Source organism: Haemorhous mexicanus, chromosome 10 (assembly GCF_027477595.1).
Source record: "Haemorhous mexicanus isolate bHaeMex1 chromosome 10, bHaeMex1.pri, whole genome shotgun sequence".
Classification (NCBI taxonomy): Eukaryota; Metazoa; Chordata; class Aves; order Passeriformes; family Fringillidae; genus Haemorhous; species Haemorhous mexicanus.
The window spans coordinates 6,746,393-6,774,342 of record NC_082350.1 but is presented as its reverse complement, the minus strand read 5'-3'; the positions used below and the strand labels follow the sequence as shown (position 1 = coordinate 6,774,342).

At 53.1% G+C, this 27,950-nt stretch overlaps 1 protein-coding gene across 1 annotated transcript in view; it reads left to right on the top strand.

The window, feature by feature from the left end:
* EPHB1 (EPH receptor B1) overlaps positions 1 to 27,950 on the top strand; it is an 80,020-nt gene that overhangs the window by 51,452 nt on the left and 618 nt on the right. The window contains exons 5-16 of the mRNA XM_059855119.1: positions 717 to 1,052; positions 3,286 to 3,467; positions 5,117 to 5,279; positions 8,112 to 8,220; positions 8,428 to 8,492; positions 12,309 to 12,431; positions 13,513 to 13,760; positions 14,073 to 14,288; positions 16,380 to 16,529; positions 17,055 to 17,248; positions 17,720 to 17,875; positions 18,510 to 19,859. Of these exons, the coding sequence (XP_059711102.1) occupies positions 717 to 1,052; positions 3,286 to 3,467; positions 5,117 to 5,279; positions 8,112 to 8,220; positions 8,428 to 8,492; positions 12,309 to 12,431; positions 13,513 to 13,760; positions 14,073 to 14,288; positions 16,380 to 16,529; positions 17,055 to 17,248; positions 17,720 to 17,875; positions 18,510 to 18,618 (2,051 nt within the window). The 3' untranslated portion in view covers positions 18,619 to 19,859. The remainder of the gene's footprint in view (positions 1 to 716; positions 1,053 to 3,285; positions 3,468 to 5,116; positions 5,280 to 8,111; positions 8,221 to 8,427; positions 8,493 to 12,308; positions 12,432 to 13,512; positions 13,761 to 14,072; positions 14,289 to 16,379; positions 16,530 to 17,054; positions 17,249 to 17,719; positions 17,876 to 18,509; positions 19,860 to 27,950) is intronic.

The window sequence follows — 27,950 nt, the reverse complement described above, 5'->3', positions numbered from 1 at the left end:
TGGGTCCAACCTCATGGATGGATCTGTGTGCATTCTACATGGAGTTTTTTTGGAGGCTTAAGTGGGTTTGTGGCATGGGAGTTTGTTGCCATCATATTTTCTGAAAATTCCCTTTGCCAGGATTTCTTTTCCTGGGAAGCTGAGAAGCCTCAGAGAAAAATGAAAACAATAGTTACTGATCCGCTTCTCCTGTGTTTTGCTGCTTTGGAATGTGGTCTGGACATTGTTTACCAGCTGGTCATTGTTTGATTTGCTTCATGTGAATTGTTTTGACTTAATGACCAATCACGGTCCAGCTGTGTCAGGGCTTTGGAGAGAGTCACGAGTTTTTCATTAGTATCTTGTTAAGCCTTCTGTAAGTATCCTTTCTCTTTTCTTTAGTATAGTTTTAGTATAGCATTCTTTAGTAAAATATAATCTCATAAAATAATAAATTAGCCTTCTAACAACATGGAGTCAGATTCGTCTTTCCTTCCCACAACGGGGGACCCCGAAAATACCACAAGAGTTGTCGTCTCCATCTGGGAAACTTGTTTACATTGCAGGTGGTTGGTGTTGCCAATGTGGGAAGTTGATCCTGAGCTAAGCAAAGCTGTGGACATAAATCCCTCCTGAAGGAGGAGGTGTGGATACTGCAGAGCCCCGGGGTGTCCTTCCTGTGCTGGAGTCTCTGTGGGAGGGCAGGGACCTGTCTCAGTGCCTCTCCTTTCCCCCAGGTGTCCCATCCGGCCCCCGCAACGTCATCTCCATCGTCAACGAGACGTCCATCATCCTGGAGTGGCACCCGCCGCGGGAGACGGGCGGCCGGGACGACGTCACCTACAACATCGTGTGCAAGAAGTGCCGCTCGGACCGGCGCGCCTGCTCGCGCTGCGACGACAACGTGGACTTCGTGCCCCGCCAGCTGGGGCTCACCGACACCCGCGTCTTCATCAGCAACCTGTGGGCTCACACCCCCTACACCTTCGAGATCCAGGCTGTCAATGGCGTGTCCAGCAAGAGCCCCTTCCCTCAGCAGCACGTCTCTGTCAACATCACCACCAACCAGGCCGGTGAGTCCGGGTGGTGCCGGGGAGTTCGGCCGTCCTGGTGCCAGCTGCAAGCTCTGGGTCCAAGAGGAAAAGCTCCCGGGGTGTGAGGGTGTGTGATGGCTCTGGTGCCCCCAGCCCTGACTGGGGAGAACAGCCAGGAGAAGAGGGGGGAAGAGGAATGGGGATGGGAAGGGTTGTCTGTGCCCTGGGCAGGGTGGGAGGGTTATCTGACACCTGCTTCTATCCCCCTCTAGATTGCTTGGGGATGAAATGGCATCACCATTTTTCCAGCTGGGAGAAGGGAGATGGGGTGAATCCAGCCTTGAAACACAGTCTGACTGTGTTACAGCACAGAGGGAGCAGCATCCCAGGGCTGAGTCCAGGCTCTGTCTCCTCTGGCACGTCCCTCTCCCATCATTTTCCTCTTGTCTCCTTTTCCAGGCTCCCCTGCTCCCTTTCCTGTCCCCAGTCAGGCATCAGGAGCTGAATGAGCAGCTCTGGGTCAAACAGGGATGCTGGGGGAGTGGGTGTGCAGATGGCAAGGGGGCAGCTGGTCCTGGGCTGCCCTGAGGATCAGAGGGGATGGAAACCCATGGGCTCTGGGTTTAAAAGGGGAATGGGAATTCCTGCTTTGTGCCAGGGCAGGCAGCCTTCACCATCCTGCTCCCTCTGGATAGCACAATGGAGAAACCTGGTGTAAATATTTCAGTGTAAATATTTCAGTGTAAACCAGAGTAAATATTTCAGTCTCCTGGCTCCAGGGAATACAAATCTACACTTGTGCCTGGCTGGCATGGCTGTCTGCTGAACCATGTGCAGCCAAACCTGCCTCTTGTTTTCAGGCCTTTTTTTTTTCCTGGAGTGGATTTTTGGGGTGTTTCTTAGCTCTTCTCCCACCGTGGGGAGCTGGGAACAGCCCGGTCACCCTCATCTGTCTGTCTGTACCCTAGTGGTCCCTGTTTGTCCTTCAAAGGCTGATTACAAACATGGAAATGCTGGGCTGGAAATTCACCAGGGATATCCACGGTGTTGGTGCTCTCCCTCTAAAATCTCTTTGGCTTTGCAGAGGGTTTTTCCAAGCATTTCCCCAGCCCCATCCAAACTAAGGGGAGTTAATAAAACAGCAATCAATCTGAGTGCTAATTTCAACCCAAGAGCATTCCTGGAGCAGATGTGGAGAGATTAAAAAAATAATACAGGATTAAGTATTCTGGGTAAACAAAGGCAGTGCTGAACTATCCACATCTTCCATTGGAACCATGAGAAACAGGGCTCCTGCCAGCCCCAGGTTCCCTCCATGGCATGATCCAGCCCCAGGCTGGTTGTGCTGGGTTCAGGTATTCCCTGGATTCACACAGGGGAGGCATTTTCCCTGCCCAGCACTGTAGGCATGGTGAGGGGGAGGAGGAGGGCAGAGATGGCTGGACTGGGAGCTGACTCTGTGGACAGGACATGCCAGTGCCCCTTTGGGTGTGGACAGACTTGGATACCTTTCTTTTGATAGGATTAAATGCAGGATTAGCACTGTATTGGCTGGCTCTGCCCCTTATAAGTGTAGCTTGGAGGGCACAAAGCATTTGGAAAAAGGTCTCCTGACTGATTTAGTGGCTCCATGTCTTTAATGGTGGAAGGACAGTGTTGCTGTTTTCCTGGGAGAAGCACATTTGGCTGCTGAGGATAAGCAGCCCCTAAGAGCAGCCCCAGCAGCTTCTCTGGAGCCAAAGCTAGGCTGGGGTGTCCCTGGTTCCCTGTCACTGTCCTCAGGGTGGGCAGATTTTTGCTCCCACATCCCATTTCTGAGAGCACAGGGGGTGGCAGTTGTGGCACAGCTCCCTGGGTGCTGAGTGCTGACTCCCCAGAGAGGCTGTTACAGCAAAAGATGTCACACACAGCTGGGCCCTGTCACCAAACCTTCGTTTGCCTCAGTAGGGAGAGCTTTGCTGTGTCTCTCCCACCATGGGAGACATCCTTGGAGCAAGCAGTCTCAGGGAGAAGGAACACCAAGGATTTCCAAGCCCCTCATTAAAAGGAGCAGTTGGTTAAAATAGCAGAATTCCCTCAGTGACTTGCTGTTCTGCTTCCATGTAAAACTGCTGAGATGCCAGTCTTCCCACTGCTAATGAGTGAGCTGGTCCCGAGGGGAATCCAACCACAGGCATGGGAGATCTGGGATGCCGTGGGGATTTCCCCCCCATCAAGGCCATTTTCCTACCCCTCTCCATTAATTTTCCCTCACTCTCCTCTTCCTTGGCAGCCCCCTCCACCGTGCCCATCATGCACCAGGTGAGTGCCACCATGAGGAGCATCACTCTGTCCTGGCCCCAGCCTGAGCAGCCCAACGGGATCATCCTGGACTACGAGATCCGCTACTACGAGAAGCTGAGCCGCATCTGCACGCCCGACGTGGGCAGCACCGTGGGCTCCAGGCCGGCCCCGGTGAGCCCAGGGGAGCCCTACCCTGGGGGCTGGGCTGGGGCATGGGGGCAGGGGCAACAGCAATGGGCTCTGCTGGGAATGGGCAGGCAGGACAGGCACCAGGTCGCCTGAGCTGCCTCCAGAAGGTGGGAATGAGTTGTGACTGCAGATGCTAAATCACAGAATCAGAGTCACAGAGCAGCTTGAGTTGGAAAGGATCTTAAAGCTCAGCTAGTTCCACCCCCCTGCCATAGGACACCTCTCACTAGATTGGGTTGCTCAGAGCCCTGTCCAACCTGAGCCATTCCTTCTCTGTGGCAGCATTTGTCCAGCACACCAATGCCTGTGGCTGCCTTGGCTCTGGTGTTTGCTAGGATGAGCAGGGATGTGAATCATGGGGATGGCATCAGGAGGAGGGGAGGGGATTGGAGAGGACCAGGGAAGGTTATGGAGGTTGTCCCTGCCCCAGGTCACTGCCTGCCACTGGTGCTGTCCCTGGCAGCTGTCCTGTCCTGCAGGGGTCACGCTTCCAACCCCTGCGATGAACCGTGCCTGGTCCAAGCTGTTCCATCTCTCCTGTGTCTCGCCAGCTCTAATGAATTCCTCTAAGTATGAATAATTAGATGATCTCACCAGCAGCCTCTTACCAGCAAAGCACTGGGGAACGTGGTAAAAAATGACAGTGGAGACGCATGAGTTTTCCAGCAAGGTCTAGGCCAAGGACCTGTGCCAGCAGAGCAGGACTGCAGGGGCTGGGGATCTCAGCAGAGAGTTGCCCTTGAACCTGCTTGAGCAGGGTCTCAGAGGGCACATTATGGTGTTTAGTGGAATCACAGAATGGTTTGGGTTGGAAAAGACCTTAAAGATCGTTCAGTTCCAACCCCCGTGCTGTGGGCAGGGACATGAGGTTTCCATAACTGTGGGATGTTTCTGAAATGCACAAGGACGTCAATCATTTGAAGAGGAGGAATCTGTTGTTCATAAATTATTTTTGCTCTGGTTGATTTTATTGTTTCCCTCTGCTACTCCATGCTCCCTGCTCTGGTGGGACCAGGGGGCTGCCTGGGAGACACATGCTGCAGGGGCCTCCCCAGTTCCTCATGGGTCCTGTTTCACAAAATCATAGAATGTCCTGGGTTGAAGGGACCTTGAAGCTCATCTTATTTTACCCCCTGCCATGGGCAGGGAGACTTTCCACTAGCCCAGGTTGCTCTAAGCCCCAGCCTGGCCTTGGACACTCCCAGGGATCCAGGGGCAGCCACAATTGCTCTGGGCAACCTGAGCCAGGGCCTCACTGCCCTCACAGGGAGAATCTCTTCTGAATATCCAACCTAAATGTACTTTCTGTCAGTGGGAAGCCATGCCCCCTTGTCCTGTCGCTCCAGGTCTTTGTAAATATCCCTATCCTTCTTGCAGCTCCCTTCAGATACTAGAAGGCCACAATTAGGTCACCCCAAGGTCTCCTCTGGGCTGAACAATCCCAATTCTCCCAGCCTTTGCTGTGGGATCCTCTGAGTCAGGGACGCTTCTGACACAGAACCAGGGCCTCTCCCTTATCCCCCTGCAGCCGAACCCCATCCCCGCCCTCAACAGGGACAGCTGGGCTGCATTCCCACTGCCCTCCCGCTGTCCCCGTCCCACTGAGGGTGGCTCTCTCTGGGTGCCCGCAGGACCACAACGAGTACAACTCGTCCATGGCGCGCAGCCAGACGAACACGGCGCGGCTGGAGGGGCTGCGGCCCGGCATGGTCTACGTGGTGCAGGTGCGCGCCCGCACCGTGGCCGGCTACGGCAAGTACAGCGGCAAGATGTGCTTCCAGACCCTCACCGACGGTGAGTGCGGCCGGGGTGCTCCAGCCTCGTGCTCTGCTGGGAGTGAAGGAGCCTGTGTGCACAAAGCTCTGTCCCAGTGGCGTGGTGATGCCTCCAGCCTCGTGCTCTGCTGGGAGTGAAGGAGCCTGTGTGCACAAAGCTCTGTCCCAGTGGCGTGGTGGTGCCTCCAGCCACATGCTCTGGTGGGATTGAAGGAGCCTGTGTGCACAAAGCTCTGTCCCAGTGGCGTGGTGATGCCTCCAGCTTTGTGCTCTGGTGGGAGTGAAGGAGCTTATGTGCACAAAGCTCTGTCCCAGTGGCGTGGTGGTGCCTCCAGCCTCGTGCTCTGCTGGGAGTGAAGGAGCCTGTGTGCACAAAGCTCTGTCCCAGTGGCGTGGTGATGCCTCCAGCCACATGCTCTGGTGGGATTGAAGGAGCCTGTGTGCACAAAGCTCTGTCCCAGTGGCGTGGTGGTGCCTCCAGCCTCGTGCTCTGCTGGGAGTGAAGGAGCCTGTGTGCACAAAGCTCTGTCCCAGTGGCGTGGTGGTGCCTCCAGCCATATGCTCTGATGGGATTGAAGGAGCCTATGTGCACAAAGCTCTGTTCCAGCGGCGTGGTGGTGTCTCCATGTGCTCTGATGGGATTCAAGAAGCTTGTGTGCACAAAGCTCTGTCCCAGTGGCATGGCAGTGTCTCCACGTGCTCTGATGGGATGGAAGGAGCCTGTGTGCACAAAGCTCTGTCCCAGCAGGCAGCGTGGCAGGAGCGGGTGATTTATGGCGGTGTCTCATTAACCGCCGGCGGGAGGAGCGATCTGCTCTCAATCTCCCAGCTCCAGCTTTTCCCCTGCTATTTATTTCTGTCTCTGCTGCCTTGAGCTGTGGGGACAGATGCCTCTGGCACCAGCTGTGGGTCTGGCACGGTGTGATGGGGTGGGAGGAGGGTTGTAGACCCTTGGAGGAAGGGTCTGGGATACTTGGAGTCCATCTGAGCCATCAGGGCAAAGCTGGGATGGTCAGACCCATCTGGAGGCTCATTTCCCAAGCCAGAGGGGTGTGTTGGGCCAGCTCATGACCTTCAAGGCTTCTTCTGGCCCAGCCCTTCCCTGCACCCACAAACACTGGCTTCCTTTAGAAACTGCTAACTCATGGGAGTGTTTTCCATGAATCCCAGCTTCAGAATTTATCCAGAAATTGGTGAGTGAAGCAGGTCCTGTGTCAGAATGGGAGGAAATTTTGGGAAGTGAAATTAGTGAATTTAGGGAAACTTTAAAATTGGGGAAATCTTGAGTTGGTGAACCAAAACAACTGCATTCTCCTACCCCTGGGGCAGCTGAGAGCCCATTCCCTGTTGCTGTGGTTCCTTCTCTGTTTAGGTGACATCCATGGCTCCCAGCCTCACTGCCTGTCTTTCCTAAAGCTTTTCTTCTTCCCTAAAATGGGTCACCCCAAGCATGCATTCATGTCGAGTGCCAGCTGGGGTGGGAAGAGGAAAACCATGCTGGGTGACCAAAGGGAAGGAAATGGTAATAAACCCCCCTCCAATGCCTCAAATATTCAGGATTAGAGAAGCGAGAAGAAAAATCCTGCCTCAAATAAGCAATTAATTGAAATTTAATAAGAATGGATTGTGTAGCTTATTAAATAATAATTGATTGTTAGATGAGAATTTCTCAGGATTTAAGCAGCATGCAAGAGATAAATCTAGTTGCCAGTAATTAACTGCAGAGTAGAAAATACAGATAAAAGGGTGCTAAATGCTTTATTTTGGATGAGTTTTATTTTAACCCATGCATGTAGCTGCTGTACAGCCTAGCAGACCTTGATGGAGCATTGGAGAGAGGGGTATTTCTGGAATGCTGTAGAAGCCCCAGGAATGTGAGATCTGCTGGATACTGCCTGTTGCGAGTACCCACACCAGTAATGGGGCAGGGAAAAATGGAAGAGACACATGAAGGGTGCCTGTAGCTTTTTGGGGTTCCCCCAGGCATATCCAGTCCTCCTGGTGCTACCTTGGCTTTTACCCCAGCCTGCTGCTGAAGGATGCCGGGGTGGCTGAGCAGACAAAGGAGGTTCCAAGGGATACTTGGTGGGGAAGGGATGCTGTGGGTGCCATGGCTCTGCAGAAGGACTTGTCTCATGTTGAGATATTAAAACCTACAAGCAGACCTGTGGTGAGGGTTCCCAGGTTCTCCTGAGCCTCACTCCCAAAGTTCACCATTGTATGAACTTTGATATCACTTGTGTGAACTCTCTGATGTCTGATCTGGGTGAAGTCTTGGCACAGCATTCTCTGGCTGGCTTGGTTATTAATGGTGTTCTCCTCCTTTCCTACAACTTGTAGGAATTTTGTGTCTGTGAGACCCCATGTTAATATTGGTCTAAGTGGCCAACAGGTATAAATCATAGAGTCTCAAAAAGGTTTGGGTTGGAAGGGACCCTAAAGCTCATCTTGTTCCAACCCCCTGCCATGTGCAGAGACATCTTCTGGTAGATCAGGTTGCTCAATAAATGAATTTATTGAGGAAATAGAAATGCCAAAGCCATGGACAAAGCCACTTTGTGAACCTCATCTCTTTGGGAAACTGGGCCCATGCACATTGGTCTGATGTAATTTCCAGAATCTTCTCTCCCCTGCCTTTAAGCCAAAGCTGTGTGAGCCAAGCCTGGCAATCCTACCCATTGCAACATGGCACTGGCTTATCCCCTGCCTCAGCTGACACCCCTGCCTGGATCCCCCTTGTCCCACTGCCTTGGGAGCAGCACCCTTGGGATCAGAGGGGATCCCTTCCCAAGGGCTGCTCTCACTCCGTGAGGTGCCAGGGAGGATTGACCCCATCCCTCTTCCCTCACAGACGATTACAAGTCAGAGCTGAGAGAGCAGCTGCCCCTGATTGCGGGGTCTGCAGCGGCCGGGGTGGTCTTCATCGTCTCCCTGGTGGCCATTTCCATCGTCTGCAGCAGGTGGGTCCCTGTGGGATCGGTGTCCCTGGAAGGGGGAGGTACTAAGGTGCACATTAGGGGTGGGAAGGGTGGGGTGGGAGATCCTTGTGGCCAGGGGAAGCAGCACGATGCCACTGCTCATGGAGTGTTGGTGGCAGGGGAGTGGTTTGGGGCCACCAGCATCTGCTGCTGCCTGAATCCTGGCTGTTGTCTCCCCTGTTCTCCCAGGAAGCGTGCCTACAGCAAGGAGGCCGTGTACAGTGACAAACTGCAGCACTACAGCACTGGCAGAGGTGAGCAGGGAAAGTGGGAAAAGCAGATGGGAGACGCTCCCAAACCTGCACCCACTTCTCCCCTTCCCAGGGGGACCGGGGGTGGTGGGAGCCCCATGGCAGATGGACAGGACCATAGGGTGGGAGTGGAGATGTCCACGTGTGTCTGTCAGGGTGTGGGGGAGGGCGGGCTGCAGTGGTGCAGCACTGTGGGTGGGAAAGAAGAGAACCAGAAGGGATCTGGGGAATGATGATGGACTTAGGGCTATGTCAGGGGCAGGGGGGATGTAGGGGACAAGGGATGGGGCGATGATGCTGTGAAGACTCCCAAAGGAGGAAAGAAGGGAGAAAGGTGGTGTTCAGAGGGAAGGTGAGCCCCTGATTTCCTGCCACAGGCTCTGCCTGGGTCTGGATTGATGCTGAGCTGTTAGAAGGATTCTGGATTTTGGGAGCATGGCTGGGGTTGCTGGCATTGCTGCTGCCCTGGCTGTGTGGCTGATGCTTGCTCTGTACCTTGCTCTGGGAAGGATGTGCAGCCAGTGAGTGGGAATGTTTAACTGGCTTTGGGCTGCTGATTCCCTTGGAAAACAATTAGGAGAGCCTGAGCTTTTCCTAGGAGACATCTGTGGCTGGTGGAGCTGTGCACCAGAATTAATTTCTGATGTATTTGTGTGTAATGTCTGCTCTGGTGCCCCTCCAGCAGCCAGCACTGCAAATGAAAATAAAGCAGCAAAGCAGCAGCTTTGGGGGGGCAGGATTTTCTTGGTGTCCACGGTTTCCATGTCCCATCCTTGTGGGATGTAAATCCCACTTACACTCTCCAAGAGTTGCTTCCCAGGTACAGTTTGCTTGTGGGAAGAACCATCTTGATCCTGGGTGCCTCCGTGGGTGAAAGAGGTGTGGGATGCAGGGATGGAGGAAGGATGGGTGGGGAAGGCAGGGAGCAGTATGGGTGAGCAGAGGGCAGGAATGGGGATGGAGCAGTTGGCCTGGCTGAGAAGAACAGGAGGGCTGGAGAGAGCTAAAGAGGGAGTAGAGGTAAGCAGGAGAGCCCAGCCATGAAAGCAAAGCACACAGGATCTCTTTAGACCCCCTTGGCATCACACTGAACCCTCCCAGTGTGGTGGCAGCACTTTGGGGGGGCCCTGAACCTCCTGGCAAACAGTAAACTGTTTTCCAAACATCACTGGGTGATGACAGACCTGTGCTTTTCCTCCCTCTTTTCTCCGTGTTGCTGCACTGTGGGGAGCAGGGCAAGGTTAATTTGATGCCTGATGGATAAACTCACATTAGGCTGCAGACAGACTGATTTTTCACATTTTCCCCCTGTTTTGAAGCATTCCCTACTACATATGCATCCCTAACTGGCTCCAAGCACCCCAAAATTCAGGATGCTCAACCTAGGCAGGGAAGCAGTTGAAGCATGTGCCTGTCCTGTGTTTCTAAACCTGAGGGCTGTGATGACTGGTGTCAGAAATCCAGGGTGCCAGCAATACCCTGTCAAGGTTAGTGAGCCTCTGGGCACTCTGTCAGTGCAGAGGCTGGAGCAAAACAGGTGGGAAATTTGTGGTGAGCAACTAATGGAGTAATGAGAGCATCCTCTGGAACAAATCACCATGTGTTCAGTGGCACAGCAATTACAGCCTCCCAGCACAGCTCTGCCATCCCTCCAGCAGCCCCCTGGGATCACCTGCTGCTGCCAGAGTGCTCCAAGTGGATTTTGGGGTGAGATGGGGATGGATGTCTCAGGGTGTAATTTTTTGTGGTTTATCCTTTCCATTGCTTCACTGGGAGCTTTGAGATTGGGGAAAGAGGAAAAAACGCCCTGTTGAAGCACCAGCAGCTCAACAGGAAGGGTTTTTCTCTGTCCCCATGATATTTATTGCCAAGGAAGCATGATGCCAGAAGGAATTGGCTGCTGGAGTCAGGGTCATGGTGCAGAGTGCTTCAGCTTTTGAAGAATGGTAAAAAATTTGCCCATGTCTGCAGTAGTGAAAAATGGCCTAATCCAGTTTTCAGGATTCTTGGGATGATTTTAAGAGCACAAAGCTCTTTGCAGGTGGGCTCACCATGGGTGCCTTTGGTGGTGCACTCCAGTACCTGGAATTTCACCCAGCTTTTGCTGGTGTGGGAATGATGAGATGGGGTTGATATTGGCACAGATGAGGAGTGGGTGTAGGTGCCCAATCCCTCATTTGGATGGGATGAGGGTGGAGCTCATCCTGGTGATTACTGAGCCTATGGACACATCAGAGGGTGTTTGAAAACCAGCCTGTGTTGACAGGGAAGAGGAAACTTGGGCATTGTTTTCTCCTCTGTTCTTTCAATATTTTGATCAGTGAGCTAGTCTCTGTTACGATCCTGTAAATCCCTTTGTAATCCTGGCTGGAGCATCAGCTGCTCTTGTAAAAGAATTTATGGGGCAGTTAAAGTGTATGAGACAGAGCCATAAAGGGATTTATGAAGTGGGAGATGCACAGATGGCTTCATTGCAGCCTCCCCTGCCTCCGAGGTGCAGAACTTGTGCCCCAAAGGCCCCTTTTGGGGGTGAGGATGCTCCTGCCTGGTCCTTCCTGAGTCCTCAGTGCCCCACAGCTCTCCCCTGGTGGCTGTTTGGCGCCAGCAGTGCCCACTGTGAGGCTTTCATGCTTCCTCCTGAATTATTTCACAGCTGGGAGCTGATTTAGATTCCTGGTGCAGAGGTGATGCTGTGGTCCATGCATCCAAGAGTATGGAAGCTCTGGAGGGACTCTGGGAAGCACTGGTGTGATGGGATCATGGCCATGGAAAGGTCCTGAGCGGTGTAACTGAGGGCTCTTAAACCCTATAAGGGTGAAGTACCTTGGGGAGGGGACCGAGCAGCAATGTGCCTCCTGGTCTCCTCCAGAGATGACCTTGGGGGGCTGCTACGCCATCCACAGTCCCCTTTTTGGGTGAGAAATGGCACAGGAAGCTGACCTCCCCAGCGGGACACCACAGCCTGTTGCAGGTCCCTTTTGGGTGGCACTCCAACACTGGTGTCCAGCAGAGCCCTGTGTCATCACTGTGCCCTTGGCAGCTCTGTAAGCCCCTGCCGTCCAAACGTGACATCTGCAAACCCATTTGGGAAATCTGGGGACCTGTTTCTGCTTTTTCCCCTTGGAAAGGGGCAAGAGCCCACTTTCTGCATGTCCCTGCAGCGTGGCCAGATCCTGTGACCACACATTGCCCCGGGCTTGGGACCGCATGTGTGTCCCGGCGTCCGGCCAAGGCGTATTTCACGGATCCACACCGGTTGTTGGTTATAATTGCTGCACTCTGTCAATTTAGTAGCAGCCACAAAGCCATCAGAGGCCTTTTTGGGTAAATAAATATTTCTTCACTAACACGTGGAGCCTCGTAAAGCCTTCACTGTAAAGCCAGCGTGCTGTAGTTCAGGTCTGTAACTGCTCCCATTGCCGTGGAGGAGAAGGAGGAAGGATAATGGGAGAGGAGTGGAGGGCAGAGTTGGGTGAATTGGTGGCCTGAAGGGGATGATAAGGGTCTGGGTAGGTGAGTACAGAGATAGTAACCACTTAGTGGAGAGTGTGGGGACAGAAGGGTCTCTAGTTCTTGGACATGGTACAACTGCTGTTGGTTTTCCAGGCTGCCCAGAGACCATGGGGATCCACTGTACCTGGCATTGTTCAACACCGCGTCGGATGGGGCTTGGAGCCAAGTGGTTTAGTGGAAGGTGTCCCTGCTCATGAGGGATGGTACGGAGTAAACTTTGAGCTCCTTCCAACCCAAACAATTCTATTAACTCTGTTTCTGTAATTCTCTCCCTTTTGCTGTTGTTCCTGTCTTCCCTGTGACAAGGGTCTCCAGGGATGAAGATCTACATTGACCCCTTCACCTACGAGGACCCCAACGAAGCCGTCCGAGAGTTCGCCAAGGAGATTGATGTGTCCTTTGTGAAGATTGAAGAAGTCATTGGGGCAGGTGGGTCTCTCTGTGTCCTGCTGCCCATCCTTCCCAGCCCTCTCTGCTGCTCCTGTGTGGCTGTGCACCCACCTGGAGCAACTTTGTGGGGGAGCACACATGGTCCTTCACCTGGAAGGCCTCAATGAAGCCTTGAAACATCAGGCTTTCCTGGGTTTTTGGTGGGTTAGGGTGGACATGAGGTTGTTTTGTGCTTTCAAAGTTCCTCTGAGGGGGGAAAGGCTCCAGGAATGTATTCACTGGTTGACCATGGGGCCTCTTGGGATTTTACATGTGGCTTTTCCATGAGATAACAAGAAAAAAGCTTGACCTCACTGTAGTCTGTGCCATACTCCCCTGCATATGTATATATACACACACATGCGTATGTGTGTCATCTGTGCTGTTTTATTGCCATTTTTAAATAACTGTGTCATACTCTTAGAGGAGAAAGTGAGAAGCCAGGGAGGGGAAGCTGTGAGGAAGCAATGAGTCAGTTTGTTTGGGATCAAGTTCAGCAATGTATCACCTGCCCTTTGCTGCTCATCAAGGCAGAGTGGCTGCAAACATGGCTTAAATGTAATCCCTCCACAGGCAAATTTTGCTTTGGTGAAGTGAAAGCCCTCCTGCGTTCTCTGTATTTTAAATCAGAGAGCAGCAATGTAAACAGCCCAATTATTTCCCACCCCAAGATAAGTGATGTGCAGAAAGGCAGCCAAGATTAACAATACTGACACCTGATATTTGAGGTACTCCTTAAATGTGGATGCACTTTCCCTGCAAATCCTCCTTGTGGGGGTTTGCACAGGTGGCTGCCTGTGTTGATGTTGGGCTCTGTCACCTTGAAGAAGGTTGCAAACCTAAACAAGTCCCCAGTAGCAGACATTGGCCCTTTTAAAGAGGACTGGCAGGCAGATTTGTAGAGGAGAGCGTTGTCGAAGTGTGAATTGGCTGCCATTTCTCAGCTGGGCAAAGTCTCCTTGCTCTTTGCAATGTTTAGTGTGGAGGAGGAGGTGGTACTCTGGTGTTGATTGATCAGAGGTTGGACTCAGTGATCTTGGAGGTCATTTCCAACCTACACGCTTCCCCCTTGTGCTCACAGGGGAGTTTGGAGAGGTGTACAAAGGGCGCCTGAAGCTGCCAGGCAAGCGGGAGATCTACGTGGCCATCAAGACACTCAAGGCTGGCTACTCGGAGAAGCAGCGCCGCGATTTCCTGAGCGAGGCCAGCATCATGGGCCAGTTCGACCACCCCAACATCATTCGCCTCGAAGGGGTGGTCACCAAGAGCCGACCGGTCATGATCATCACAGAGTTCATGGAGAACGGCGCCTTGGACTCCTTCCTGCGGGTAATTTAGGCCGTAATGGATCTCCCTGGCAGCTTGGAAGTGATGCCCCATGAGGTGGGGCCCACGTGGGCTGTGGGATTTGGGAATGAGATGTTGGTGTCCCGTTTGTAAATCCCAGTCTGTTTCCTTAGTTTGGGAGCTGGCTGGAGTGTGCCATGCATCTCCAAAACGTGTCTTTTGGGGTGCTTACTGCTGCTGTAATCAGGCAGGGCAGCTGGAGTCCTCTGGGGCGGTGCAGCATCCTCCTGAGTGGCCCTGGTCCCACTGTGGGATCTGCAGGCTCATCCCAGTGCCTGCTCTTTGTGCTTGCAGCAAAACGATGGGCAGTTCACAGTGATCCAGCTGGTGGGAATGCTCAGAGGGATTGCTGCTGGGATGAAGTACCTGGCCGAGATGAATTATGTGCATCGAGATCTGGCTGCCAGGAACATCCTGGTCAACAGCAACCTGGTGTGCAAAGTGTCCGACTTTGGCCTCTCGCGCTACCTGCAGGACGACACGTCTGACCCCACCTACACCAGCTCCCTGGTAGGTACCTCCTGCAGGATGTTCTCCTGTCCAGCACTCCCTGTGCCCTGCACCTGCTGAACCTGGGAGGAAGGTGCTGGGTGTTCAGTCTGCCATGGGTGGGAGTACTTCATGAGTGTTCCCACCACAGAGGGCTCATGGTCCAGAGGTCCTGGCTGTAGTTTCCACAAATTATCCTCTTTTCCCTGCTTTCTCTTCCTTCTTTTTAGAAGTTTTCCACCTCCCTCCTCCCTAAGCACCGTTCTGCCTTCTGCAGCTTACAGATAAGCCTCTTCCCTCTCCTCTGTGGAGGAAGAGTGCACAGAGGAGTCCCTGGAGAGACAGGAAGGGGAGGCAGGGAGATCACAGCAACTCCTGGCAGCGCAGCAATGGTGTTTTAGCACCCCTTCCCCCAGTGCACCGGGTCTGGTCTCCTTTGGGTCTGGTCTGCTTTTTCCTGCTGGAAACTTGTTCCAAGCATAAATCAAAGAGTCAAGTCTAACGGGAGCTCTGCCATTCCCCAGCCATCCTTCTCCTCCTTAATTAACTCATTTGTAGGTAACAGCAGCTCTCTTCTCCCCTTGCTCCTGGCTACCCCAGGGGACCCCCAGTTCCCCACCGTGGCTGTTGTCCTGCTTGTGAGCCCCTGAGGGGTGTTAAGGATGAGCAGCAGGCTGGCCTCATCTAATGGATTAATAGAAGAGTGTGAGGTGGGTGCCGGCACGAGGCTGCACCAGCTCCTGCCAGAGAAGTTCCTTGGGCTGCTGAGCTCTGCCCAAGTTCCAGAGCTGCCAAAATGGGAAAGCCAGGGACATGCCTTTAAGGCTGGCTCAATGTTTTGGCCCAGTTGCAGCCCCTCCCTGTCCCTGCCCTGCTCAATGGGATGTTCCTGTTCCCCCCAGACCTGCCCCACTCCCTGCCTAGACCCTTCCTGCAGGCAGCAGCCTTTGAGCAGACACCCAGCTTTTATTTTTCCTTCAAAGACCCCAGCAGTAGCTGTTGAGATGAGGCATGAATTAGTCTTTTCCCCACCTTCAGAGATAAAAAGAGATTATCTCATCTGTGTTTTTATTTAATTTAGGCCATAATAGATCTCCCTGGCAGCTGGGAAGTGATGCTGTGCCTGCGATTGCATCACTCTGCCTCCCACAGCAGGCTTTTCGCTCTGGGGAAAAGGCAGGAAAAACAACCTAGCAGTTAATTTCTCCATTTGTAGTTATTCAAATCAAATTTTTTGCCATTCATCCTTCAAGAGCGGCTGACGCGTCCTCGGAAAGGCTGTGGAAAATGATTGTGCTAAACGATTCACAGTGCAGTCCTGCCCCCAGAAAATTCCCGTGTGTCTGTGGTTTTCCTTATCCCTTGGCTTTTTTTGTGGTTATTTTATGGAGCTTTCCCAGGGAGCAATCCCTCTGTGCGTGCTGCTCCTCCTCACATCCCTGTGCCCTTGGCATGGCCTTTGGCCCTGGGACCTGCCCTGACTTGGAGGGGTGGCTTAAGATGCTGAGCCTGATTTTGAGCCTTTGGGAGAAATGAGGAGCTCTCTGCCAAAGGCACTTTCCTACACCAGTGCTTTCCTTTGGGTTTTAAAGGTGTTTTTCTTTTTGCCTTCCACTCCAAAAGTAGAGCTGGGAGGACCCTCTGGCAGCTGTGGAGTCCACATGAATCTGTAGAGGATGCTTTTAGTTCAGCCTTGTTTCCATTGAAGGCCAAGGGATGGGGATGCCCGTGGCTCCTCACCTGTAACAAGCACTAGTCCAGTTGTGCTTAGCCTTGTCACCTGGTGACTCCCTGGGAAGGGACCTGGGGCCAGGCCACTGATGTGCTGGGTCCTGCAGGGCAGCTGGAGTGGGGTGGTGTCAGTCAGTGGGGTAAATCCTTGGATAAACCCTTTTGATTTGTTCAGCTAAGCCATTTTAGGCAGATACATTCATGCAGTTGTTTTTGGCTCCTGCCTCCTCGTCCCATCAGGTGCCACCTTGCCCACTCCTTGGTGGGGGCCCCAGGAAGCCGTGGTTTGGGGTGTGTGGGATGGCCCTAACCCTGACTCATGGGCATCCAGCCTCCTCTGCCTAGGGAGACATTTCGCAGCTGAAGTCCCTTTTTCTGTAGGGGGGCAAGATCCCTGTCAGGTGGACAGCACCGGAGGCCATCGCCTACCGCAAGTTCACCTCGGCCAGCGACGTCTGGAGCTACGGCATCGTCATGTGGGAGGTGATGTCGTTCGGGGAGAGGCCCTACTGGGACATGTCCAACCAAGATGTAAGCACTGGGGGTCATCCACACTGCTCTGGGGGCCAGGGGGTGGGTGCTCATTCCCAAAAGAAATCCCTGCCTGAAAGGCTCTCTGCTCCTTCCTGGAGCCTCAGGAGCACTCGGTTTGGAGATGAAACAGGCTGGTGAGTGAGAGGATGCAAGGAGGGAAATTGGAAAGAAAAGCCAGTGGGCTGGTAATTGGACTTCAGCAAGCTGCAGGGCCTTTGAAAATGTTCAGAGGGTTTACGAGCGGGGAAGGAGCTTTGGAAGTGTGACTGCTGTACTCCGGCGAGATCCGCCGAGATAATGAGTGGCAGCTCTCCGCTGGGAGGAACTGCAGCCGCGGAGCATCAGAGCGCAGATTAACCTCTGGGAGCACCCGGTTCCTCCCGCTCCCTTGGCTGCTGATCAGCCGGGCTGGCCGTCCCTTCCCGGCTGCTTGCAGCCCCCTCTGCCTGCACAAGCAGCTCAGGGAGCCGCCCCAGTCCTTTATCCCTTCATCCACTTTCCCCCTCACTCATCCGTCCTCAGGTCATCAATGCCATTGAGCAGGACTACCGGCTCCCGCCGCCCATGGACTGCCCGGCCGCCCTGCACCAGCTGATGCTGGACTGCTGGCAGAAGGACCGCAACACCCGCCCGCGCTTCACCGAGATCGTCAACACCCTCGACAAAATGATCCGCAACCCGGCAAGCCTCAAAACTGTGGCGACCATCACCGCTGTGTGAGTGCTGGCCGTGGGGATGCTCCTTGCCACTGTCCCACGCCGTGGGTAAAGGCTCCCCGAGCGCCTCGAGGATCCATAAATCCTTAGATGGGGGCGGGGGGGTTCTGTCTTCACTCTGCCTGACAGTCAGACAAAGAACACGCAGTTTTCAGCCAAGCAACGGCAATAATTCTTTGCTATTGATTCTTTATGGTCTGTGACCATTTGGGTGTGGTGGCTGCTCTGCTGACGCCTGATCCCTGTGGCTCCCGCAGCTGGAATACAACGTGTGAGCTTGCAAAGCACTGCTGGGCACGGCAGTGTTCCCATGGGACAGGCCTTCCTCATGGCCTTCCATGGGTGTGTGCTGGGGGGAGCACAGGGATACTGGGAGCGGATTGAGGAGTGTTTCCCTGTGCTGGCCAGGCTCAGGCAGGACAGCCCCTTGGTGCCAACCAGGCTTATCTCCAGCGCTGTGTCCTGTTTCAGGCCTTCTCAGCCCCTCCTCGACCGCTCCATCCCCGACTTCACTGCCTTTACCTCAGTAGATGACTGGCTGAGCGCTGTGAAGATGAGCCAGTACCGGGACAGCTTCCTGACTGCTGGCTTCACCTCCCTGCAGCTGGTGGCCCAGATGACATCCGAGTGAGTTGGCCATGCCAGGGCTGCCCAAAAGTGGGGTGCTGCCCAGCTGGGGAGGTGGGGAGGTCAGTTCAGGGCAAAGGACAGGTGTGAGCATCCCTTACATTGGTCACCCAGTCTGGAGGTTGCCACATTCACTATTTGGGGGTCAATGTGTGGATGTCTCCCTGCTCTCAGTGATGCTCATGGGGCCATGCTTGAGCTCTGTGGATGTTCCAGCTGAGCTTACCTCCACAGAATTCACAGAATGACTGGGTTGGAAGAGACCTTAAAGATCATTGAGTTCAACCCATGCTCTAACACCTCAACTAAACCATGGCACTGAGTGCCATCTTTAAGACATCCATTCTTTTCTTAAACACATCCAGGGATGGTGACTCCACCACCTCCCTGGGTAGACCATTCCAGAACTTCATCACCCTTTTTGTAAAGAACTTCTTCCTGATATCCAAGCTATGTTTCCCTTGACACATCTTGAGACTGTGTCCTCTGGTTCTGCCTGGTGAAAGAGACCAACCCGCCCTGACTACAACCACCCTTCAGGAAGTTGTAGAGTGATAAGGTCCCTTAGCAACAGCAAACCAGGTTCACTACCCTCAGCTTTCCACTGACTTTCCTCTGTCTGCCTGTCTTCCAGAGACCTCCTGAGAATAGGGGTGACTTTGGCCGGGCACCAGAAGAAGATCCTGAACAGCGTGCAGTCCATGCGAGTACAGATGAGCCAGTCTCCGACCTCGATGGCATGACATCTCTTGTCCCACGGGGAGGGGCCGGGGAGGGCAGAGGTGGGAGGGGAGGAACTGGCGCGGGGCAGCGCTGCCAGAGGAGCCGCCACTGCCTGGGGACTGCCACTGCAGCCCGAGGATGTTCCTGGGACTCACCTCTGACTGGTGACTTCCGTTCCTCACCAACAGAAGCACACTTACCAATGTCATGGGGGACAGCGTATAAATACGTATAAATATGTACAAATCTCATATATTTAAAAAGCAAAGCAAAACAAAAAAATCATAAAAAACAATGAAGACAAACCAATGTGCGTTGGGGAAGCAAACCCAAACCCTAGAGACCAGACTCCAATCCCGCCACCAGTGAGCAGTGGTCAAAACTGAGAAGGAGGAAGGGGCTGTTGGGGAAGGGAGAGGCATGAGATGGAGCATCCTGTCCGGAGGAACCACCTTCCTTTTTTCTTCTTTTGCCCTTCCTCCCTGCCCTGGCCCTCCCGGCTCACCCCGCTCCCCTCTCTGCTCACGGACTGGGTGGAAGTGCCCTCAGATGTCTCTGCAGCTCCCTGCCATCCCACCCGGGTGCCGCTCTGGCAACTACCAAAGGACTTCACTGACCACTGCATGGGGGATCCGACTCAATCCAGTTAATGTCTTCATATTGAAGAAGAGATGTACCTTCAATAGAAAACCTTGGGTTTTGGTTTTTTTTTCTCTTTTGCTTGCATTTTTTTTGCAAAAAGGAAAAAAAGGATTAAAAAAAAAAAACAAACTCTCCATCCTGGAAAATGGAAAGAGGTGTTCCCGTGTGTGTGTGCGCGCTTGTGCGCCTGTGTATGTTGTCAACCTTCCGTGGACTCGCTGCTTGTCCATGACCGAAGACCAGCGCTGACCCTGCAGCCAGCGGCCGGCCGGTCCCTGGCCCAGGGGGACAGGGGTTGTACCCACAGCCCCCAGGGGCAGGAGGCAGCCTGGAAGCACCTGGTGATGATGAAGGAAGTGCTCGGCATCCTGCACGTGGGGAGGAGGATGCCAAGGGCCGGCCGGCATGGTGGGGATGGGATGGGACTGGAGGAGCCACCGCGTGGCTGTGACTGGGTTGGTGGCTGCTGGAGGAGGAGAGATGCTCTGGGAAATGGACTGCTCAGGCCTCCAGGGCCTCAGTGATGTCTGGAAGATGGCTATGGAGGACTTTTTCCCCCATCTTGTGGACCTAAGGATTTTGATATTGATTTATGGACTTTGGTTTCATGGCTTCAGAGGTAGGTCCGAGTGTCTTGTGTATCTCTGTCCATCCATCCGTCCTGCTCTATATTTTTCTGCTCTTCTTTATAGCCTCTCCCAGTGGATGTTTCCCCATATTTAATTTGATCTTTAGTATTCTTTTTTTTTTTTGGTTCCTCCATTGGTCTCCCAGGCAAATTGATCCAGTTAAAATTGCCCAACACGTGTTCAGTGTTTACCCAGAATATTGTAAGGCTGGGCCATCTGACTTCCCCTGCGGATTGCGCCAGGAGTTTATAAAACGAATGAACTCTTAATAAGGCTTTTACTTAGAGGGCTGTGTGTGAGTTGCAATGATCCATCACCGTGCTCTTGCTGGCGCTGTGCCGCGTGACGGCAAAGCAGTGGCACGGGCTGGCTGTGGCTGTGCCTCAGGGGCTGCAGGTCCCAGCTGGGATTTGGTGCTGTGGAGGCTCATATGTACATGGAGATCTTCTGTCCTCCTCACTCACCCTCCATCCCTCTCACTCTTCCATCCCCACCGTGGCAATACGCCACATCTGCTTGTGCCATGGGGATGTCCTGAATCCATCCATGTCCTGGGGGTGTTCCTGAGCCACAGGGATTCCCCATGTCCAGCTGTGTTACAGGGGCTGCTTTACTTCTCAGCCCATGTCTGTCTGTGCCGGGGTGATGTCCTGTGTCCATCAGTGCTGTGAGGATGGCTCATGCCCATGTGGGCTGTGGTTTTTCCCCATGTCTCTCTTTGCCATGGGGCTGCCCATATCCAACTACACCATGGGATTGCTCCATGTCCATCTGCCCCATCATATTCCCATCTATGCCTGGAGATGTCTTACCAGATTTGCTGTCTGCCTCTGGAGAGAAGGAGAGAAGCCTGTGCTCTGCTTGCTGCCAGCACCTGTCCACATCTCCTGAGTGGGAACACTGTCCCTCCTGTGTTGGGGCTGTCAGGGTCCTCTGTGGGTGGACCCCTATGTGTCCCATGAGGAGCACATGCTCAATTCATGGTGGTTCATGAGGAACACGTTCGTGCTCATGGTTCATCACCACCAACAGGTGAAGGACCCTTTGGGGTGCTCTCTACACCTCCAGTTTTTTTTCTTCTGTTGCCCAAGGCAGGTGACCCGTGCTCTGACGAAGAACAGGAACTAACAAGATGCAGGAAAGAGCTTGTTTCAATTCACTGAACTCCCCCCAGAGAAAGAGGCAGAGAAAAACCCCCCTTGTTTACAACAGCAGGGACTGTTCCTCTTCCTGTCTGATAGACGATTGCTAATACCTCTCGGGATGCTGGCGGCCCAAATCTGTATTCTGGGATGTTGTCACACGGTACACAACATGCAGATGGAGCAGGCGCCGCGCATGCTAATGCGCCGCCCCGCCACATTGGTATTCGCTGGCACTGAAGGGTCCTTTGTGGGTTTTTTTATGATTTCTCTTTTATTAGAAGGAAGCTAAAGGCGTTTAAAGGAACGAGTGACAGCCACACAGGCTAAATATCAATACTGCACCTTTATGGCTCCCCTGCCGCTGTTGCCAGCCCTGCAAGCACCTGCGAGGCAGCTGCTACTGCTTGCTCGCTGCTGTCCCTGCCCCAGAACACCACGGCAACCCTGGTTTAGTGGAAACCCTTTAATGCAGAACCACAGTGTCACAGGGTGAGAATGGGTCTCTGAGACCATCGAGTCCAACCTGTGACTGATCCCCACCCTGTCAGCCAGTCCTGAGAACTGAGTGCCATGTCCACTGTTCCTTTAACACCTCCCATTCCAATGTTTAATCACTCCTTCAGTGAAAGAACTGGTGTCCAACTTGAACCTTCCCTGGCACAGCTTGAGGCCATTTTGTGGTGAATATGAAATGGGAATCATTGACTCCTGCCCATCCCACTCAGCAGATCAAGTACCCCTGAGGGATCAAACGGGCTGTCTGGGTGCTCAGGTGATATGAGAGATGCCAGGACCCTCTTGGTTCAGTTTCCCAGGCATGATGCTCCTTGGCTCTGAGCCACCAGCAATGCTCCTGGGCATTGCCAGGGCTGGTGGCCTTTCCATTCTGTTGCCCTTTCCCAGCTGTCCAACATCTGATGTCTCCTGAGCTGTGTCAGAGCAGATGATTCCCATATGCCACCACTCCTAACCAGCTGTCCCTACATCTTGGCCTTGTGCTGGAACCTGTATGTGTCCCCTCCAGGGTCATGCAAGAGCCCAGCAGCAGACTGGTGATGCTCTGGGCTGAGCAAAGAGGATGCAGGTGGGCTCAAACAAATCCCTGCAGTGAAGAGCCATCATGGGCCAAGGGAGTTGCTGTCTAGGTGATACTTGAGGGAGAGTCACCACGAGCCACCTGTTCTCTCGCCTTTCAATGAAAATCATTTTATCCCAACCAGAAGATTTCATGAAAGGCCATCAGTCTGTTAGTGGAAAACAAAGGGGAAAGTCCAAAATAGCCATGTTTGGTTTTTGCTTTTTATTGAAAAAAAACAGCATACAAATTTCAGATGATTTCTTGACAGACCATTCTGTTACTTTAAAGGCCTTTCTTCCACATAAAATCAGTTTTCCAAACTGTGAAGCCTTTCTGTCTGGAAGTGACAGTGCTATCCCTGCCTGGCCATGGCAGCAGTGTTGTGTTTGACCTGCTCCTCCTTTTCCTTTGTCAGATGCCAAGGAAGAGGCTCTCACCTTGACTTGGGTTGCACCTCTTTGATGCTGCTCTGTTGCTCCTGCTCTGGCGAGAGCCTCTTCCTTGGTGTAAAGATGAACACTCCAGTTTCACATCTGATCCAAACTGGTTGGTGTTGGACTTCCTTTCTTTGATCACAGAGGAGAAGGGATGGCTCAGAAGCTGTTTTCTGCCTGCGGAGTTATGGTTTAAAGGGAAGAAAAAGGAGTTTTGGATCAAAGAGGACGAACTGCACAGGCCTTTCCTCTGGGCTGGGGTCCATCCATCACACAGGGTCCTGATGGGTTCCTGTGCCATGTGGAAGTGCTGGGAGGGGCCCATTGCTGGTGACCCCCCCCCCCCCCCCCCCGGGTTGGATCCTGATCCCTGCCACTGCTCATGAGTGAAGCTCAGTCACAGTGCCTTGCTCTTTTGCTGCATTCCATGTGAATATCCATGCATGGATGTGGCTGCGTGCCCGGGTGAGCCCACCTCACCCTCACCCCCGATCCTGACCTTTCACTTTGTGCTCTGCAGTCATCTCCTCCTTCTCTCCATTTCTATGGCAACTGTAGAAACCCCAACCCTTTTGTGTCTTTTTAGGGGATTTTTTGTGTATGTGTCTGGGTTGGCTTTGTCCTTTTTGCATAGAGTGTTAAATCAAAAAAGGGACTTTTGGCTACCAAACCCCTGCTCTGAGCTTGGCCCAAGGTCTCCTGTGAGAAGTAGTGGGCAAGATCCTCCTCACAACTGGACTGGGTGTTGCCAAGTGGCTCCACATTTCCAGCCCTGCTGTTACTTCCCTCATCCCCCAAAAATCCCCATTTGCAATTCAGCTGCATTGTTCTCCCCTGGGGCTTTTCCATGCTTTTTCCACAGCCCCATCCCTGTGTGTGATGGAGGAGCAGCAGGCTTCTCAACAGCAGTAATTAAAAGGAGATGTGGTGCCTCTGCCAGGGAAGGTGCACCCAAGACCCTCGCGTCCCTGAGGCTTGAATGTGGAAGAAGAGCATGTATTAATGGTATAATTACGTGCCTCTTTCCAGAAAAAAAAAAAAAGGAATGTATTTTGTGCCATTTAATGACCTTCAAATTAACAGTTCTTTGAAAGCACTTATGTATATTTAATTTTAAATATTTCTGCAAGTCAGAGCAGGGCTTGCAATGAAAACAGCAGGCAGCCGGTTTTTAAATAAGAGTGATCTCAAACCATTATTTCTGAGCCTGTCAGCTCTTGGTGCTTCTAATGCTCTTTTGCCAAGGAGAAAACAGGGCCATCCTTCCCCCTTGCTGGAGTCCTGTAGGATCTCTTCTGCTTTCTGCTTTTCCAGGTGTTTGATTCAGAGAGAGGAAAGGGTTGGGTTGGGGTTGAGTTGCAGAATCTCAGCAATATGTTTGCCTGCATCCCAAGGACATCTCTGTGGGAACATCCCAATTGGTCCATGTTCAGGGATAAATCATTGAGCATCGCCCATGAAAGGTTTTTTGCACTGCCATCAGCCCCTGCCATTGTTCTGAGATGGGGACAGACAAGTTTCCCTTTGTTGAGGTCTGAATTAAAGCTTCTGCCTCTGATCCATAAAAACTGCCAATATATCTGAGCCACTCTGTGTTCACTTGGAAATCATTACTCTTAAACATTGAATTTGAGTTTAAAAAAAAAAAAGGATCAATCAGCTTCCAAGACGAGGAATGGATTTACAGACCCAGAAATGTTCTGTAGCTCCAAGGCCACCTGTCCTCCTTTCCTGGTGGAAAGGGTGGGGCCCAGGGAGTCACAACCAGCTCCAACACCCATCCAGGTGCTGCTCATCCCTGCTGCCCCAGTGTCCCTGCTGCATGAGGAGCTGCAGGGGGTTTTAGTGGTCAGGTTGTTGTCTGCTGTGGTGCCTCTTCTGTGAAGGATCCTGCCAGGGTGGATAATGATCCAGTACTTGGATCATTCCTAGTGAGTCTCCTCAGAATTTTGGAAGTTCCAGAAACTTCTTGAGTGATGATGGGGGAGAAGCCAGCTCCACACTGACAGGACTCCTGTGGCAAGTTTTTTCATGCCATCGGTGATTTCTTTGCTGCTCCAGTTTTGCCTTATGTTTTTTCCTATTTTTGGGGTTTTGGAGGGGTTCTTTGGGATCATCTTGGATCATTGACCCTCCTGCCATGGGGGAATGGCTCTGCCTCTCCCAGCTGAGCTCAATCTCCTCCAAAGCCTGTCTGGGAGGTGTGAGAGCTGCTGTTGGGTTGTGCTCTCCCATTTTTGATGTCCTCAGGGTTTGGCTCTGTGTCTCAGGGGAGATCTGCTGGCTCATCTCCACCACTGGGCCCTCGTGGGCTCTGTTGCCTTCCCAGAGTTTGACATGGAAAGGGGAGCTGCTCCAATCAGGAGAGGACCTCTGCTTTGCCTGGCAGGAAGAGATGAGAGGTGGGAACCGTGAGCATCCATGGCAATCAGTGTGATATCTTGGTTCCTGTCAGAGTAGCAGATCAGTGCTGGGGAGGGAAGTGCACCTGTCTTGGTGACCATGGTGCCTTTCACCTGTGCCTTTTGGGGCTGTCAGAGCTGCTGGCACTTGGGTGGCGTCCCAGGGCTGTCACTTTTGGCTGGCTGTCCTCCACGAACCAGCACTGTGAGCACCCCTCCAGCCCGGGCACAGCTGCCCCCTTCTCCCTGTCTGTGTCCGAGCATTGCTGCTGCTCCTGCTCTCCTTCCTCTGGCCATTGGAATTTAAACAACCCCAAAGCCCTTGGCTGTCCCACCCTGCTGCATTGTTCTGCTGTAGTGGCAGTTTTGGGGACAACTCCGTGTCCTTGTGGACCCCAACACGTGGTCAGCTGCATTGCAGGTGACACAGCCATGGAGGGGGTGGCCCCGTCAGTGGCAGAGGCAGGATGGTGTTGAGGTCTCCTGGCCTGTCTCTGGAGGATTAATGCTGGAGGAGGTTAATCTGAACAAACCAGCCCTGTGAATTTTAAGTGGATTAGCTGAACTCTGCTCCTTCCCAAAGCAGACAGTGCCCTTTTGGGGCGCATGTGGAAGTGGATTAGGCAAAAATCTCCTTAAGGCTGCGTTAATTCCAGATAAGTGTAGGGGGATTAACGCCCGTCCACTTAAAAAAATTAATTGGAGTGAACTTTTCTCTGTGTCCCCAAGTAAACAAGACTCGGAGCTTTCCCCATCCAGCAGCTGGGCTGTGCCTTTCCCTTCTCTGCTCTCCCATCCCCTCACGTTGTGCAGGAGCTGCCATCGTGGTGGGGGAACCTGCTCCTCTCTGATTATCCTCAGGGGCCTCATTAGGCCATTGAACCCTTGTGTGAAGGTAGGGAGAGAGGGCAGGAAAATTATGGTCACCATCAGTGCAATTATCAATGCTAATTAGTGCCAAGCAGGACTGACAGCAGGAGGTGCAGCCCATGGCAAGTGTTGTCTGAGGAGCCAGGTGAGCCTCACATCACATCCTTGTGGGGCTTCCATGGACAGGCAAATGTGGAACGTGCATATATTGCTTGGTTTTCTTGTTTTTCTCCACCGTGCTTTGGCTGAACTCTTCAGATTCCACAGCCTAAATATTTGGGAGACAGCCAGAGGCTGCTGTGGTCAGGGGCTCAGACTGGGGTTAGTGCCTGGGTGGCAGTGCCATGTCATGTCCCTGATGGTGCCTGGATGGGGATGGGGCTCTGGGAGGCCCCAGGGAAAAGGGGGTGAGATGAGACTCCTTTTGCAGAGGGTCTGGAAATGGGCTGGTGCGCAGGGGGGGGCTTGCAGGATACAGGGACAGCTTTGGGTCACTCCCAGAGTTGCCTCCATCCTTCCCAATTCCCACCTTTTTCCATGGCATCACACGGGCACAGCAGCTGCGTTTGCAGAGCCACCCATCCTTGATTATTTTGGGTATTTGCAATTCTGGTCATTCCCAGGAGTGTGGAAAGGGAGAGGCCCGGGGGGTGATACGGTGCCTGCATCCCAGCCACGCTGCTCGACATCTCCTTCCCTCTTGGAACGCCTTCTCGCCACACAGACGTGGCCTTTTCATTGCTATTTGTGTCACGGCAGCACTCGGAGGCTGAGATCAAAGCCCTGCCCGCCTCGCAGGGGTTCCCACGCCGGCGCTCCGGGAGGAGGAGGAGGTGGGATGAGGGGTGACTCGGTGGCTGCGTACCTGTGGATGAGCTGCACTGCCCCCAGCCCCCCCACCCCAATCCTCATCAAGCTCTTCATGACCTGTCCCTCGGGTCTCTTGAGATCCATCCTTTGGGATCGGCACAAATCATCCTTAGCTGTCCCTGGATCATTTTTGCCCCGACGAAGAGAAGGGCTGCAGCTGCTGTGGGGGAGCCGAGCCTGCAGCCACCACCCCCGGTAGGGCGCGGGTTCCCCAGGGAAAATAAACCCCAAACCCTTGGGCAGCTCTGCTCTGCCGGGCGGGTTGGGAAGAAGGGCTGAGAGCCGGGAATGCTGCGGGGGAAGGCGGTGGCGGGGCCGGGAGCAGCGCCCGGGGCCGGAGCCGTGCTCGAGTCCGCCTTTAACGTGGCAGAATCCGGAGCCGATAGAAATCCCCGCCATCCCTCCGAGACTTGCACCCAGCCCCCGGGACCCGCCCGGCTCTAGCAGCGAGTTCAGCATCCTTACATCAGTCGTATTTCTGTCACAGCTTTTTTTTCCAGGTGTTTTGCTGTTCTGATCCCACTAACGTTAACGAGAGCTGAGAGACCAAACCTCCAAGCATGGCACCAAAAGTGGCTCCCTGCGCCCAAGAAATAGCCAGCAATATCTTTTCCCCCCAGCTCAAGTTCCCTTTTTAAAAAGATAATCTCAGTTTCTCTTCCCTTTTCTCTGCCCCTTTTCCCATGAAACACTACATTACTAAATAAAACTTTCATTACTACCTGGGTTTGCTAAAGAAAAAAATTATTTCCATTCAGGAGAATGATGAATTTTAATAGGAGTGAAATGTCAGGCACAGCTGGGGTGGGTTTCTGAAAGCATTGGTATGTTTGGAGAGGCACAGAGATGCCCAGCAATAATTAGCCAGTGAGCCCTCTTTTTTTGTGACCCGGCAAAGGGACCCAGCAGTCAATTGCTTTGTTATTTAATGTGCTGCCTTTATGTTTCCAAGGTGCAATTGTATATTAAAAGCATCTTTGCCTCTCCAAAGTAGCTAAATAATGGCGTTTTGCTGCTGTGTGGTACTTGTTGGTTATAGGGTGTGGAAAAGGTGCTCCTGGGGTTGCTCCTCTGGTTCCCAGACCTTTTGGTTTCCCCCTGGCAGCAGAGAAAATGGGGATATTTTATTTTTGTTACATTAGAAAAAGCGATTTGATGGTGCCTGGTGGTTTGCTCCTGCTTTACACCGGGGGGGGGGGGGTGGGGGGGTGGGGAGCAGTGGGAGGGGGTGGAAAGGCATCTTGGCTGCGGGGGGACACAGATACCCTCCCACCCCCAAGAT